General features: G+C 49.5%; 1 protein-coding gene across 5 annotated transcripts in view; it reads left to right on the forward strand.

Moving 5' to 3' along the window:
• Window positions 1-15,025, forward strand: part of AHDC1 (AT-hook DNA binding motif containing 1) — a 276,021-nt gene that overhangs the window by 234,886 nt on the left and 26,110 nt on the right. For all 5 annotated transcript variants that reach the window (XR_015698381.1, XR_015698382.1, XR_015698383.1 and 2 more), the window contains 2 exons: window positions 6,034-6,071; window positions 8,822-13,875. Coding sequence is in view for 1 of the 5 variants with exons in the window: in XM_087728113.1 (XP_087584239.1) it covers window positions 6,034-6,071; window positions 8,822-13,833 (5,050 nt within the window). In the remaining 4 variants the exon portion in view is untranslated. The remainder of the gene's footprint in view (window positions 1-6,033; window positions 6,072-8,821; window positions 13,876-15,025) is intronic.

Here is a 15,025-nt window from a genome sequence, read left to right on the forward strand (position 1 = left end):
ACTCAGCTGGCCACACCCATCCCAGCCACGGCCCTCTGACGTCAAACACAACCCTGATGCGACCCTCAATGACATCAACTTTGACACCCCTGTTGTAGGGACGTCTCCAGCAGAGGTGGGTTCTTACCAGTTCGCACTGGTGAACCGGTAGTGGAAATTGCAACTGGGTCGCTGAACTGGTAGGGATGGCAGGCTGGCCACACCCCTGAACAGGTTCCCCAGTCACCCATGCCTTTGCCGGCATGGTTTTTAGTCCTTTTTTTAATATTCTGCACATGTGCAGAACAATTTATGGGCAACTGCGCAGACGTGCACAAAGCGTGCACACGCAGCAAACCGGCAGTAATGCTGGGAGCAGCCCGCCCCTGGTCTCCAGGCAGTTGGTCAGGTGTCAACATTGACTTGAAGGCCCCATAAAAGGTTAGGGCACCCTAATCTTCTTTGAGCAGGCCAGGAAAAGGGACTTCCTTACTAGGGAAAAGCAAAAGGTTCAGAAGGGATCTAGGAGCTACCTGGATTAAGTCTGAGGCAAACCCTTCAGGTCTTGGCCCAAATAGAGCATTCCACCCCTCCTCCTCCTCCTCTCTGCTAAGAAGAAAATTGCAAACAAAGACCTTCCATTCTTCCTCTCAGCGGCTCCCCATCTGTCCTTCTTTTCTTCCTCCTAGACCCCAGGCGAGGGGAGGTGCAGACCGGTGTAACTGATCCATTTTTAAAACCTTCGTGCCAGGTGCATGCTTTCTCAGCCAGGTTTCAGCAGGCTGCCCCTCGGCTGTTACGCGCATGCACACATACACACAAAAGGCAAATGCACAAAGGTTGCCTCTTCTTTTTTTCCTCTTTTTTCTTTTGGTCAGACCAGAATAGTAGAACAGCCAGGTCAGAAAGTTTAAACAAGAGAGTAGGAAATAACTTTCAGGACGACTTTTTAACCATTTCACAGACCTGGCAGGAAATTCGGTGGCTCATTAGAGACACCTAGTGGAGACGGGCCACTCAAAGCCTTCTGCCAAAGGTGACTGGAGGCAGGATGCTTAGTGCTTCTCATTGATCTGGGATACCTATCATCACACACTGATTTCTTAGGATCACGGTGGGTTGTTCCCTTCTCTGTGGAGTTGTTCCCTTATCTATGGAGCTATGGGGTAATCTAAGTGTTGAATCAGAAGGTGAGTTCTCCATTTGTATCAGGCTGATTCCCCTCCCTCCCAACACAATAGATAGATAGATAGATAGATAGATAGATAGATAGATAGATAGATAGATAGATAGATAGATAGATATAGATGGACAGATGGACAGATGGACAGATGGACGGATGTAGGTAGGTAGTTAGAGATGGATGGATGGATGGAATGGATGGATGGATGGATGGATGGATGGATGGATGGATGGATGGATGGATAGATAGATAGATGGTAGGTGGGTGGGTGGGTGGATGGATGGATGGATGGATGGACAGATGGACGATGGATAGATAGGTAGGCAGGGAGAGAGAGAGAGAGAGAGAGAGAGAGAGAGAGAGAGATAGATAGATAGATAGATAGATAGATAGATAGATAGATAGATAGATAGATAGATAGATAGATAGATAGATAGATAGATAGATATACTGGTAGATGGATGGATTGGATGGATGGATAGATAGACAGGTAGGTAGGTAGGTAGATAGATGATAGATAGATAGATGATAGGTAGATAGGTGGGTGGGTGGGTAGATGGACGATGGATAGAAAGGTAGGTAGGTAGGTAGATAGATAGATAGATAGATAGATAGATAGATAGATAGATAGATAGATAGATAGATAGATAGATAATAGGTAGGTAAAGAAGAGAGAGAGAGAGAGAGAGACCAGTAGATAGGTAGGTAGGTAGGTAGGTAGGTGGGTGGGTGAGTGGGTGGGTGGGTGGATGGATGGATGGATGGATGGATGGATCAACGATAGGTAGGTAGGTAGGTAGACAGACAGACAGATGATAGGTAGATAGACGGTGGGTGGATGGATGGATGGATAATTAGCAGGCAGGACAATTTCCATTTCTCCTATGCTTCTCCATGAGATGTAACTACACCGGTTGAATGGTTGCCTGTACCAACCCAAGACAGCATTTTTGTGGGCTGCAATGGTATCTATGCCTTTCTCTCCCTTTCCTGATATTAATCCATCCAAGTGTAAATCCAAGCAGAAGAACCTAAGGGATGCCTTGGTCTACAGAACTGCTCAGGGCATTTGCTAGAGCCTACATGGCTGACTTCTGAGCAAGTTGCTGAAATCTTTGTGGGGGAGAACAGCCCTAGGTTTTTTTTGGGGGGGGGGAGGGAGAATAAATTTTATCCAGGATCTTCATGGCAGTTGGGTTTTTAAAAGGATTTTTATTCCCTGTGACTCTCAAACTCCAAACAGGCTGTGATCAAACCTCCTACCATCTTTAAAGAGTCCCAGGGGATGACGGTGTTTAGCATTTCCCCCCCTGCTGTTTTCTCCATTTAACACCTCTCCTCCTACCCCCACAGAAGCTGCTTTTCATTTTGCAGCTGAAAAAAAAGAGTGGCATCCCTATCATACAGTACCTCTGTCTGTCTCTGTCTGTCTGTCTGTCTGTCTGTCTTGCAAAAAAAGAAAGAAAGAAAGAAAGAAAGAAAGAAAGAAAGAAAGAAAGAAAGAAAGAAAGAAAGAAAAGAGCAGATTTTTAGATTGGAAAAACAGCAGTGGAGGAGGGGTAGATTTAAAACAAAACAAAAAACAAAAAAACACCAACCCTCTTTCCCAGCACGGTTGTCCCAATTGAAATCAAACTGTTCTGCACTGGCTTTAGATGTTTTCAAAAATCAACAATAAATCTGGTTTCCCGCATCACATCTGTTTTGGCCCGCCTGGTGTTTTTGGTGAGAAATGAGGATGTTCAAAGCAGCATCACAGAGCCAGATACCTTAATGATGGATTCTATTAAAATACATGAGCTTCTGAAGACTCTTTTGTGTGAGAATTGGAAGAGGAAAAAAAAAGTACAGAAAACAGCAGTCAGGGTATTCTTCCCAGGTGGGACAATAATCAAAATCTCAGGTGGAAGCCCCTACCAAATATTCAGAGTCAAATGCTCCAGTTTTACAGCATGAAGCAGATAGCCACTCCTCTCTTTTACTCTCCTGAGGGCCCCATATATCCTCAAAACCATTGATCGGCATCACTGGGTTATTGTGGCAGATTTCCCCTGCTCTAATTTAAAAACAGGGGACATGGTGGCTCAGCGGCTGAGATGCTGAGCTTGTCAATTGAAAGGTCAGCAGTTCGGCAGATCGAATCCCTAGCGCCGCATAACGGAGTGAACTCCCATTACTTGTCCCAGCTTCTGCCAACCTAGCAGTTCAAAAGCACGTAAAAATGCAAGTAGAAAAATAGGGACCACTTTGGTGGGAAGATATCAGCGTTCTGTGCGCCTTCGGCGTTTAGTCATGCCGGCCACATGACCACGGAGACATCTTCAGACAGCGCTGGCTCTTTGGCTTTGAAGTGGAGATGGGCACCGCCCCCTAGAGTCGGGAATGACTAGCACGTATGTGCAAGGGGAACCTTTACTTTTAATTTAAAAACAAAGTGCCATCGATCTTTGAGGTCATATTCTCCACCATTATCTCCCTTGTGGGGTGTCATCCGTAGAGACTGAGAGAATGAGCATCCTATACAGGTAGTCCTCGACTTAAAATCACAATGGAGCCCACCATTTCCATTGCTAAGCAAGACAGTTGTTAAGTGAGTTTTGCTCAATTTTACGACCTTTCTTGCCACAGTTGTTAAGTGAATCGGTGCAGTAGTTAATAGCAATAGTGATAGCACTTCAATTTATATACCGTTGCACAGGGCTTTTACAGCCCTCTCTAAGCAGTTTACAGAGTCAGCCTCTTGCCCCCAACAGTCTGGGTCCTCATTTTACTCACCTCGGAAGGATGGAGGGCTGAGTCAACCTTGAGCCTAGTGAGATTGGATCTGCTGCAGTCAGCAGACGTAGCCTGCAGTACTGTACTCTAACCATAGTGCCAGTTAGTAAGATGGTTGTAAAGTGAATCGGACTCATCAAAAGGTTGCAAAAGGTGATCTTGTGATGTCAGGACATGGTAACCGTCATAACTATGAATCAGTTCCCAAGCTTCTGAATTCTGATCATATGACCACGGGGATGCTACAACTGTGAAAAATCCATTGTAACTTACTAAACAAATTTTTGTAAGCTGAGTAAGTTTGTAAGTTTAATTTTATTTATAGGCCGCCCAATCCCGAAGGACTCCGGGCGGCTTACAGAAGGGGCTAGCATAGCAGCTCGACCCCACCTTTCAGATCAGTGCAGTTGGCATAAGCTTCAGCTGATGTGCCCAGAGATGTTGGGAACTGTGGTCTCAACTTGGAAGTTGCCAAGATGGGGAAAAACTGAGATTCTCAGCCATCCAGGTCATGGTTGCCCCAAAGGTGCTTTTTCAAGAGGCAACTGGACCTAGAATGTTCTTGAGAACTTAAGGTTTGCAAGTTGCTGAAATAGTACCTTCACTGCAAGTTGACCAATTTGTTTCAGTACTTCTGATGAATTCTGAGCCACTGTGGTCAGTGTCCTTCTGTCTCTGGATCTCTGCTTTCTTCCATTCCAGTAGATCTACAGCAGGGGTGACAAGGCTGGATTCAGCCTGTGGGGTGCTTAGATCTGGCCCACAGGGCCACCCTGGAAACAGTGAAGGACCACCCCGTGGTGCTTCTGCTAACAAAAATGGAGCTTGGGAGGGCTGCATGCAGGAGGCCGTCAAGCCAAAAACGGAGCTGGGGAGCCCATTTTCACTGGTTGAGTTCTCAGGCCCCTACAGGCGCCCCCAACATGAGTGAAGTTGAGCTGGCCAGACCCACCCTGGTCAAACACAACCCTGATGTGGCCCTCAATGAAATCGAGTTTGACACCCCTGATCTACAGTAATGGAATATCTGGCATTTTATGAGTATGTTGCAAGGTTTCTAGTTACTCTGTCCAGGGTAGAAGTGATTGTATAGGATCTCCTGCTTGAGCAGGGAGTTGGACTGGAAGATCTCCAATTCTGTTATTCTGTTTAAACTGTGATACCAAGGAGTTTTGTTCAGCAAAGCTCCCTGCTTGGAGGGGAAAAAATGAGGGTTTTCAAGCAATTTCAAATCCCCAAAACTCATCATCTTAGACTGCGACTTTCTGAGTGGTCCTTCCTGCACAGAAAGGGATGCTGGCGTGCTCTTGTGATTAGCCAGCAAGATGAAGGCCCAGGACTGACAAAGCTCTTTTGGCTAAAGCCAGAGAGTAGTACCTTCTACTGGGTTATTGTTCTATAGCCATTGCAACTGATCCAGACATACTAAGCAAGATAAAATATGTTGTAGATCTAGCCAGGTTCCTGTCCTTATCATTGAGGCAAGGCTCTGCAGAGGTGGGCTGCTGGGGGTTTGGGAGAACCTCTAGCTAAGATTCTGTGCAGTTCGGAGAACCCCCAAATCCCCAACTCCTGGCTGGCCCTGCCCACACCTCCCCTCCCAGGAGTCCCCACGCAGCCCATTTTGGATGCAAGTAAGTGCAGGGTGCACACAGAGGCTCAGGGAGGGCAAAAAACGGGCCTACCAGAAGTTCGGGAAGGGCCGTAAATGAACCCATTTCCAACCTCCAGAGCCTCTGGAGTCTGGGAAGGCTGTTTTCGCCCTCCCGGAGGCTCAAAGAAAGCCTCCGGATGCCCAGGAAGGGCAAAAATGCCCCCCCCCCCCGTCATGGTGCAGAAGGCCAACTAGGCCACACCCACCCATCAACCAGGCAGAGAACCCCTTGCTAAAAAGTTTTGAAGCCCACCCCTGGCAAGAGTCTTGGCTTAAATAGAAATAGACCCTGATTTGTGCCACCCTTGCTCTGTATAAGCACAAAGCAAAGGTCTCCTTGGGCAGTGGGATCTTTTCACATGAAGTGAGATGGGTAGACTGACTAGACCAAGCCATGCTAATCTTTGGTTGCTGATTTTTTTCCCCTCCTTCTTCTCCACAGAGAATTCAAGTGTAACAGCAGGAGCAGCAAAACAGAAGGTGAGTTGCGAAATGTGGATTTTGTGTTCCCTTCTGTTCCCAAGAGATAGCAGTGGAACAAACAAGTATGGAGGTAGCTTCAGGGGCCTTTGACATACTTAGGTTTCCCCGGCATTTTGCATGAAGCACAGCCTGTGTTTACAGTACTGCTTCCTTGCACCTGGGAAAAAAATATTAGTAGTATTAATGTGGTTGATGTTGTCTCTAATAGCATCTAGTTAGCTTTGGGGATGATTACTGATGCAGTTGTAAGGGAGATCTTGGATCTTATCTGTGAGCCCAATTCTTGAGTAAAGACATGGTTAGCCTTCTGATTTTGCACCAATGATCTTGTATTCCCTCTCTGTGGGGACTGTTTTGGATACCCCAGTAGCAATAGCACTTAGATTTATATACCACTTCACAGTGCTTTTACAGCCCTCTCTAAGTGGTTTATAGAGGCAGCCTATCACTCCCCAATAATCTTCGTCTTCATTTTACTGACCTTGGAACACTGGAAAGTTGGAAGGCTGAGTCGACCTTGAGCCGATGAGAATCGAATTGCTGAACTACCGTCCGTCCGCAAGAGTAGCCTGCAGTACTGCATTCTGACCACTGCGCCACCACGGTATCCAGTACTTGGATTCAATGTGATCTCCCCTGATCTAAAGAGGGGAAAAGGAATCTCTGACAAGCTACAGTGGAGAACACTCCAAGCTTTCTAGGTCTCTGCACCCAGCTTTCCAGCATGATCAGGGAACCCCTATAATAGGGGTCTCCAACCTTGGCAACTTTAAGACTTGTGGACTTCAACTCCCATAATTCCTCAGCCAGCTTTAGTGAAGCTTTGCTGGCTGAGGAACTCTGGGCGTTGAAGTCCACAAGACTTAAAGTTGCCAAGGTTGGAGACCCCTGCTTTATAATAATGGAACCAGTTCAGAGGTGGGCTGTTACCAGTTCGGACCAAGCGATAGTTCCAACCAGCAATTAGCCCACCCACCCGCCCTGGCACTATTGTCCTATATAATTGTGCTTTTGATGCCACACGCATGCTCAGTTCTGGGCGAACCGGTTGTTACATTATGTGACACCCACCTGTGGACCACTCCCTTCTGTTGGGATCCCATCCCACCAGGATGCTTCTTTATCCCCATCCTTCTCTTCATCACCCCATAGGTCGGCAGAGCAGTGATCTTCATGAGTTGAGGTTCGGATCTCTTGATAGGTTGCCCAGTTACTAGCCTGAAGGAGAACCCCTATCAACAGACCTACTCCATGCCTGCCTCATGGAGACCAAATGTGGTGGTGCCTGGAATGACAATCCCAGCTATCACTGTTCTGCTCATTTATCTTAGGTATTAAGCAGCAGGAAGCGTGTCTCTACTAGAAATGTGGCCAATTCAGGGAAGAGCTCCTACACATATTTCTGCAGGGTTCACACAAGAGAACTTCCTGGTAAATTATGCCCTTCGTGGCCATCGGTTCCTCTGGCCTCCCACTTTGTCACCATTCAAGGCATCCATAATATGCGTCACCTTGCCTTGAGACAAGGCCACTTCTCCTTGGTAATGCTAAAGGGCACAGGGGAACTTAAATATAAGCTGTAAAGCCCTTGAGGCCAATTTTAACAAATGCAAGGCCATGATTAGAGCATTGTCTCACTCCCTTCTTTTCTTCCTGACCTCCTAATTTTCCCCAATTTGGCACTCCCTCAGTATCCTACTTCAACTCCCATCATTCCCGGGTCAGAGGTAAGGGGTAACAAGTGTAGTAGAGGAGAGCTTTGCAAGTTGTCATGTTGGAGAACATTCTGCATAATCACATCATGGAAGAATGGGAGATGGAGTTTATTACAAAATCCAGCTTCTATGAAGGTGAAAAACTGTTTATATTCTGCCCTTCTGAAAAACTCAGAGCGTAGGCTGTCTTGCTCCCTGGTCTAAAAAGTTAGGAGACTCTTTACTGTTATCTGCACAGAGGTTTCACTAATAACAGTAGAGGATCCCCTAATTTCTTAGGCAAGGGAGCAAGATCAACCTACAAAGTTTTTCATAGGGGCAGAATATTTGCATGCTAGATGCTTTGATTGGGGCAATGTTCACCCCCCTTTCTAAACATGAAGACAATAGCGTGTGTCTCATCCGCGATGTCTATGCAACTCCCTCTTCCAAATGATGGAAGAACAGAGCTTGGAAGTCTGTCCCAACTTCCAAATGTCTTCTCGTTTTCTATGGTGACAGAGGAGAGAATGGGTAAACCGCTTGTCCTCCAGTCATTGATGGAGGAGAAGAATGCTTGGAAGTTGCATCTGCTTCTTCCTTGCGGTGTCTCCTCTAGCCCGAGTAGATCAACCCAATGGTAGGTGCATAAAGTACATTATAAGAATCCAGTTCCAAGCATGAAAACAGACTCAAGCAAGTGGTGGGAAAGCTGCCCAACATGGTAACCCAGCTTGAAAGGTCTACATCTGTAGGAAAACTCAAAAGAGGCTACAATTTTTGGCGATACTATATGTTGAATTCTTTTATAATGTACAAGAGTATTCCCCTCTCCGCTTGTAATATTATTCTGTGATACTTTTTCTGCTCCCAGTAGTGTCACAAAGATGTGTAGAGAAGAGCAGGAGAAATGTCCCATGGGGTGACCTTGCAGCATGGCTTAGCCATTTCCTCCATTTTACAAAGAAAAGAGGGGAATGGATGTTTCAGACTTGGTGGGCAAACCCAGAGCTGTTGTCAAGGAACTTAACTCCTTCCTTCTTCCTCTTCCAGGCCCAGGCAGCACATTTCCAGATGTCCATCCGAGCAATTGTTCCACCAAGAGGCATGCGAGTGAAGATGACTTGAGGAAGCGGCTGAAATCCCAGGGGTCACCAGTACTGTCGACCGGAGGTGCTTTGCGTGGCACTTCCTCTTCTGACTACATCCAAGAGCCAAAGTTCTATCAGTCCGGACATCCTGGGCAAAAGACATCGGTGTGCCTGGCAGAGAAAGCCTTGCCGTATAGCATGCTCAGCTTCCCAGAAGGTTCTTGCACTGTGTTAAGTCAAGAGCACAAGTCTAGTTCCTTGCACCAAACAGAGGCGTCCGAGAGGTACAAAAGCCTCCATACTCAGAGCAGCGTCAAGTCTGAAGACTTGCTGGCATCCAGTGTTCCTGCCTGCCCTGCTGACGTCCAAGACTTGGAGGAAACCACCACACAAGACCGAGCTGCCAAAACTTTCTCCAATGCCACCTTGGCCTCGGGGAGGTGTAACATCGATAGCATCATCTCCCTGTTGAAAAGCAAGTGTGGCAACGGCAGAATCAACCTCTACCCTGTGGTGCAGCTCATAGACATTATGAAGGACATTGACCGACTCTCCCAGGACTTGAAGAGCTGTGGCGTTCACTTAGACTGCAGTGGCTTGCAATTTGATAGCCATCTGCCGCTTAGTGAGGAAGGCCGAGAACAAGGTCTTCATTATAGCTTCTACTCCTCCCCCATGCTGGCCAACAGCATCCGCAGTCCCGAGGAGCTGGCAGTGCAAAGCAGCACCAAAGCGGAGCTCCTCAAACAGACTCAACCTAGCCATTATGCGGGAGAAACGGAAGGGGACACTCAAGGTGCCCAGGACCAAATCAGCCAGAGTAGTCCTGTTCTGAAGGCCCCTAGTAGCCTTGACGAAGCTAGCAGCTCAGAGTCTGAGACGAATGATTATCCTGAACTAACCAATACAGATATCCTGAGCGAATTGGCTTCTCTGGCATGTCCTGGACCTCAGTTATTAGATCAGCATTCGGAATCCCACCATCAGCTGCTAGAAAGCCAAGAGGCTGAGTCAAGGTCACAGTTAATTGGCTCACAGTCTCTAGAACACCAACCCCAGCTAGTAGATTCTAAGTCTCTGGAGCCGCCTCCAGAACCGTTGGCCCTGCAGACAGTGGATCCCTTGCCTGCACCACTGGGGCTGCAGCCTCTAGAACCTCTGGAGCTTCAGAATTTAGAGCCTCTTTCTGAGACACTATCTCTCCAATCCCTAGAACCCCTTTCTGAGCCTCTGGGGCTCCAGTCTTTAGGGACCCTGGACCACCAGTTGCTTGATTCCCAGTCCCAGCTCCTGGATGCAGAGGCCCAGCTGCTTTCCCCTTTGCCCAAGTTGCTAGACTCTCAGCCCCATCTGGGAAGACAGGAGTCTTCAGGAGAACACCCACTACAACCTGGAGGCCGCCTTGGAGGCTGCTCCTTAAGAGGAGTAGTAAGGCGAGGGGCTGGGCGGGGAAGGGATGATCACAGGAAATATGCTCTACGGAGAACAGATAAACCAAAGATACTCTGCCGGCGGCGGCGGGGAGGCCGAGGGCAGCGAACAGAGATTGTCACTGACAGGCAAGTCCTCCCCATGGCTGTACCAGTGGAGGTGGTCATGGCACGGCCAGAAGAAGCCAGGATGGCAGTGACCACCATTACAGCAAATGAAGTAGCAGATCCCATTGTTTCCCCATTGGAGTCAGAAGATGGCCAGAAGGCTACTGCCCTCCTGAATCCCCCAAAGCCCAAATGCCGTGGCATCCGTCGGATGGTGGTCAAGATGGCCAAGATTCCAGTCTCTCTTGGGAGGAGGAACAAGACAACGTACAAAGTGTCCTCCCTCAATAGTAGCTTGAATGTAGAGGGCAAAGAGGTTGCCATCTCCCATTCTCTAGAGCCCACCCCACTGCTGAAGATGAAAAACAATGGCCGGAATGTGGTGGTGGTTTTTCCTCCAGGAGAAATGCCCATCATCCTGAAGCGCAAGAGGGGAAGGCCTCCCAAAAACCTGATGCTTGGGCCCTGCAAACCTAAGGAGCCTGCCCCAGAAGTGAAGAAACGGAGGCGGAGGAAACAGAAATTGGCTTCCCCACAGCCCTCTTATGTTGCAGACACCAATGACAGTAAAGCGGACTATTCAGATGTCCTGGCCAAGCTAGCCTTTCTCAACCGCCAGAGCCAGTGCTCCGCTCGTTGCTCCCCACCCCGCTGCTGGACCCCAACTGAGCCTGACTCCATCCACCAGGCTCCTGACACTCAGAGCATCTCCCACTTTTTGCACCGAGTACAAGGCTTCCGCAGACGAGGCGGCAAAGGAGGCGGGTTTGGGCGTGGAGGGAGCCACTCTGCCCGTTCCTCCCGTTGCTCCTTCAGCGATTTCTTCGAAGGCATTGGCAAAAAGAAGAAGGGGGTTCTGGGGACGGCCATGCATGTCGACCCAACTCATCCCCGGAAAAGAGGCCGTCCAGAGCCGGACTCCATGGAGAAGCCCAAAAGAAAGAGGCGATCTCGCAAAAATGGGGTCTTGTTTCCTGAGCAGAACCCTAACCAGAACTTCAGTGATGGGTCCTCAGAATGGTGTGGAGAAAAAGAAAGTCTTTGGATGTCCCACCAAGGACACCTTTCCAGTCAAGCCAATAGGAATTGCAGCTACCAAGGCAGCGATTCCCGAACCTTCCACTCCTCAACCGTGGAGTCAAGTTCCTCAAGCCGAACTGGTTTTTATGGGGGGAGCAATCCATCATCCCAGTCTGAACTCAGTCAGGAAAGGCAGAGCCTTTTCACGGGCTATTTCCGTTCCCTGTTGGATTCCGATGACTCCTCTGACCTGTTGGACTTTGCCCTCTCCAACTCTCGCTCTGCTTCGCGGAAATCCTCCACCACATATACAGCCCCACCCAATGCTATTGCAACCCAGAGAGGCATGGCGTCTTACTCAAGCCGGGGTGGGAAAGCCACACCCTCTTCCACCACCACAACTGCCCCGAGCGAGGTGCCCTTCCACACAGTCAGCCGGCAGTCATTCCCTCCCAACCGAGCAACAGGTTACAACCTGCCCCAGGCTGCTTCGGAGTGCCGTGACCCAGATGCCTTCCAGAAGCTGGCATCTCTCTCGGCTGTCTCCAGGTCTCCCACTACTCACTCCACCACAGCCTCCAGCTATGCACAATATGGCAACTATGGCAGTACCGGAGGACAAAGTGTGACTCCTGCCAGCTTGTTTCAGCAAGGGAAGTCCTACCACGCCACCCAAGACTGTCCCAACAACAAGGACTGCAGCTTCACCTACAGCGGTGGCAATAGCCTGCCTTCCTCCCCAAGCAGTGCCCACAGTGTCAGCTACACCCAGCAGACTACAGGGCCCAGCATGTCCCTGAGTAAGCCCTCTTTCTTCAACAGCTCTGATCCCAGCCAGTTCTCCAGCTCCTCTCACACCCCCATGAGGTGTGACAGCCGGGCAAGCACTGTATCGCCAGGGGGTTACATGGTCCCTAAGAGTTCAATCCCCTTCCAGCCCTCACCGGAGAACTGTAGGCAGTTCCCTAGTGCCTCTCAATGGGCTTTCCGGCAAAGCTACGGTCTGGACTGGAACTCTGAGTCCTTCAGTCAACTCTACAACCCGGGCTTTGACTGCCACATCAATGAACCCAACGTCATCCTAGACATCTCCAACTATACACCCCAGAAGGCCAAGCAGCAGACAGTCTCTGAGACCTTCTCCGAATCCTCCTCCGACAGTACCCAGTTCAACCAGCCATCCGGCTACAGGAGGGCCAACAGTGAGGCTTCGTCTAGTGAAGGGCAGTCCAGCCTCTCGAGCTTGGAGAAGCTGATGATGGACTGGAATGAGTCTTCTTCAGCCCCGGGTTATAACTGGAACCAGAGTGTTTTATTCCACAGCAACTCCAAGCCAGGACGGGGCAGGCGAAAGAAAGTGGACATATTTGACACTGCCCATCTCAGTTTCTCCACGGGGGGCTACCCCTCCAAGCGAGGGACCGGTGCTCGGCAGCCACGGGGTTCCCGAGGTGCCTGTGCCTCCAAAAAAGAAAGAGGCACAGGCAAAGCAAAGTTCCCCACCAAATCCCAGCCGGTGAACCCGCTGTTTCAAGACAGCACAGATTTGGGACTAGACTACTACAGCGGGGACAGCAGCATGTCCCCGTTGCCTTCACAATCCCGGAGCTTTGGGCTCAGCGAACGCGATCCTTGTGACTACACCGGGCCCTACTCCATGAATCCTTCCACGCCTTCGGACGGCACCTTTGGGCAAGGGTTCCAGAGTGACTCCCCCAGCCTGGGGCAGACGGACTTGGAGAGCAAGCATTTCCCCACCCTGCCCCACCAGCTGGCTGCCCCTCAGCAGGCGGTGTTCGAAGCCAGCTTGCAGAAAGCTTTCTCGCCCAACTGCTCCCCCACCCTGGCCTTCAAAGAGGACTTGCGGCCCAGTGACCTCCGGAAGCTTCCGGCCTGCGACTCGCTCAAACACGGCCTCGCCGGGGTGGCCGGCTTGCCCCACTCGGCCACCCACATGGCCTGCCGGGACCTCTCCATGTCTCAGCCGCACTATGATTCTCCCAGCTGTAAAAACCCCAGCTATTGGTATTCGCCCACTGCCAGCACCCGCAGCCCTCCCTATGACAACAAAGCCGGCGTGGGCATGCTGGTAGACTTCATGGGGAGGAGCCCTGAGGCTTCCTGCCTCAACCCCCATTTGACCAGCCCCGCCAGCAGCAACCCTTCCAAGAGCGAGAAGGAGCCCATGGACATGGCAAGGGCTCATCACCGAGGAGCCTATATTTGCCCCTTGATGAATGACTTAAATATCTCCCCGGTCCCGAGAGACTCGATGCTGCCGCTGCAGGACAACTATAGGTACCCCAGCTTTGCACCCCAAGGGCACCCAATCATGACCGCACCCCAGAAGAGCGGGTTTTTGGGTCCAATGCTAGAACAGCATCCCGAGGACACATTCACAGTCACCTCCTTGTAGTGTCATCTGAAGTGCCAACCAGACACGAGGTTTTGTTTCAGGGTAGGTGCCTGAGGAAGAGCTGGGAGGGAGGGCAGCGGGGGTGCCGGGACGGAGTGGGCTTGGGAGCTCATCATCATCATGATCATCATGCCAATGGAGCTAGCAAAGAGGCTCACGGCACAGTGGGGATGAAAACAAATAAACAGGGTCCTCTGTGGGGTGTTTTTTTAAAAAGGGGGTCTTTTGTAATGGTAGACACAAAGTCAGATACCAACTGGCGAAAGGCTCCCGGACAGGAGTTTGAGCTTAGGGCAGTGTTTTTCAACTTTAGCCTCTTTAAGATATGTGGATTTCAACTCCAGAATTCTCTGACAATTCAGCTAACATTTAGAGCAGTGTTTCTCAACCTTGGCGACTTTAAGTCCTGTGGACTTCAACTCCCAGAATTCCCCAGCCAGCTGAGCCAAGGTGGCGCAGTGGTTAGAGTGTAGTACTGCAGGCTACTTCAGCTGACTGCTAGTTTGGCAGTTCGGCTGTTCAAATCTCACCGGCTCAGGGTTGACTCAGCCTTCCATCCTTCCGAGGTAGGTAAAATGAGCACCCGGATTGTTGGGGGCGATACGCTGACTCTGTAAACCGCTTAGAGAGGGCTGAAAGCCCTATGAAGCGGTATATAAGTCTAACTGCTATTGCTATTGCTATTGCCAAGGTTGAGAAACACTGATTTAGAGTCATGCTGGCTTAGGAATTCTGGGAGTTGAAGCCCTCACACCTTAAAAGTTGTGTCAAGGTTAAGGAACACTGTCCTAGGACGATGCCAATATAGGTAGTCCTTGAGATGGGACCACAACTGAGCCCAGCATTTCCGTTGCCAAGCAAGACAGTGAAGTGACTTTTTGTCCCCTTTTAATGACCTTCCTTGCCACAGTCGTTCTTTGAATCGCTGCAGTTGTTTTAAGTTAGTAACGCAATTGTAAAGTGAACCTTGCTTTCCCCATCCATTTTGCTTGTCAGAAGGGCACAAAAGACCCCTGTAACACTGCAACCATCCTTAATACAAGCCGATTGTCAAGTGTCATGAATTTTGATCGTGTGACCCATACAGATGCTGCCATGGTCATAAGTGTGAAAAATTGTCACTTTTTTTCAGTGGCATTGTGACTTTGAACAGTCAGTAAATGAATGGTTGTAAGTGGAAGATTAACTATAG

Source organism: Thamnophis sirtalis, unplaced genomic scaffold (genome assembly GCF_051295495.1).
Source record: "Thamnophis sirtalis isolate CommonGarterSnake01/CBP01778 unplaced genomic scaffold, rThaSir2_p1.2 scaffold_13, whole genome shotgun sequence".
NCBI lineage: Eukaryota > Metazoa > Chordata > Lepidosauria > Squamata > Natricidae > Thamnophis > Thamnophis sirtalis.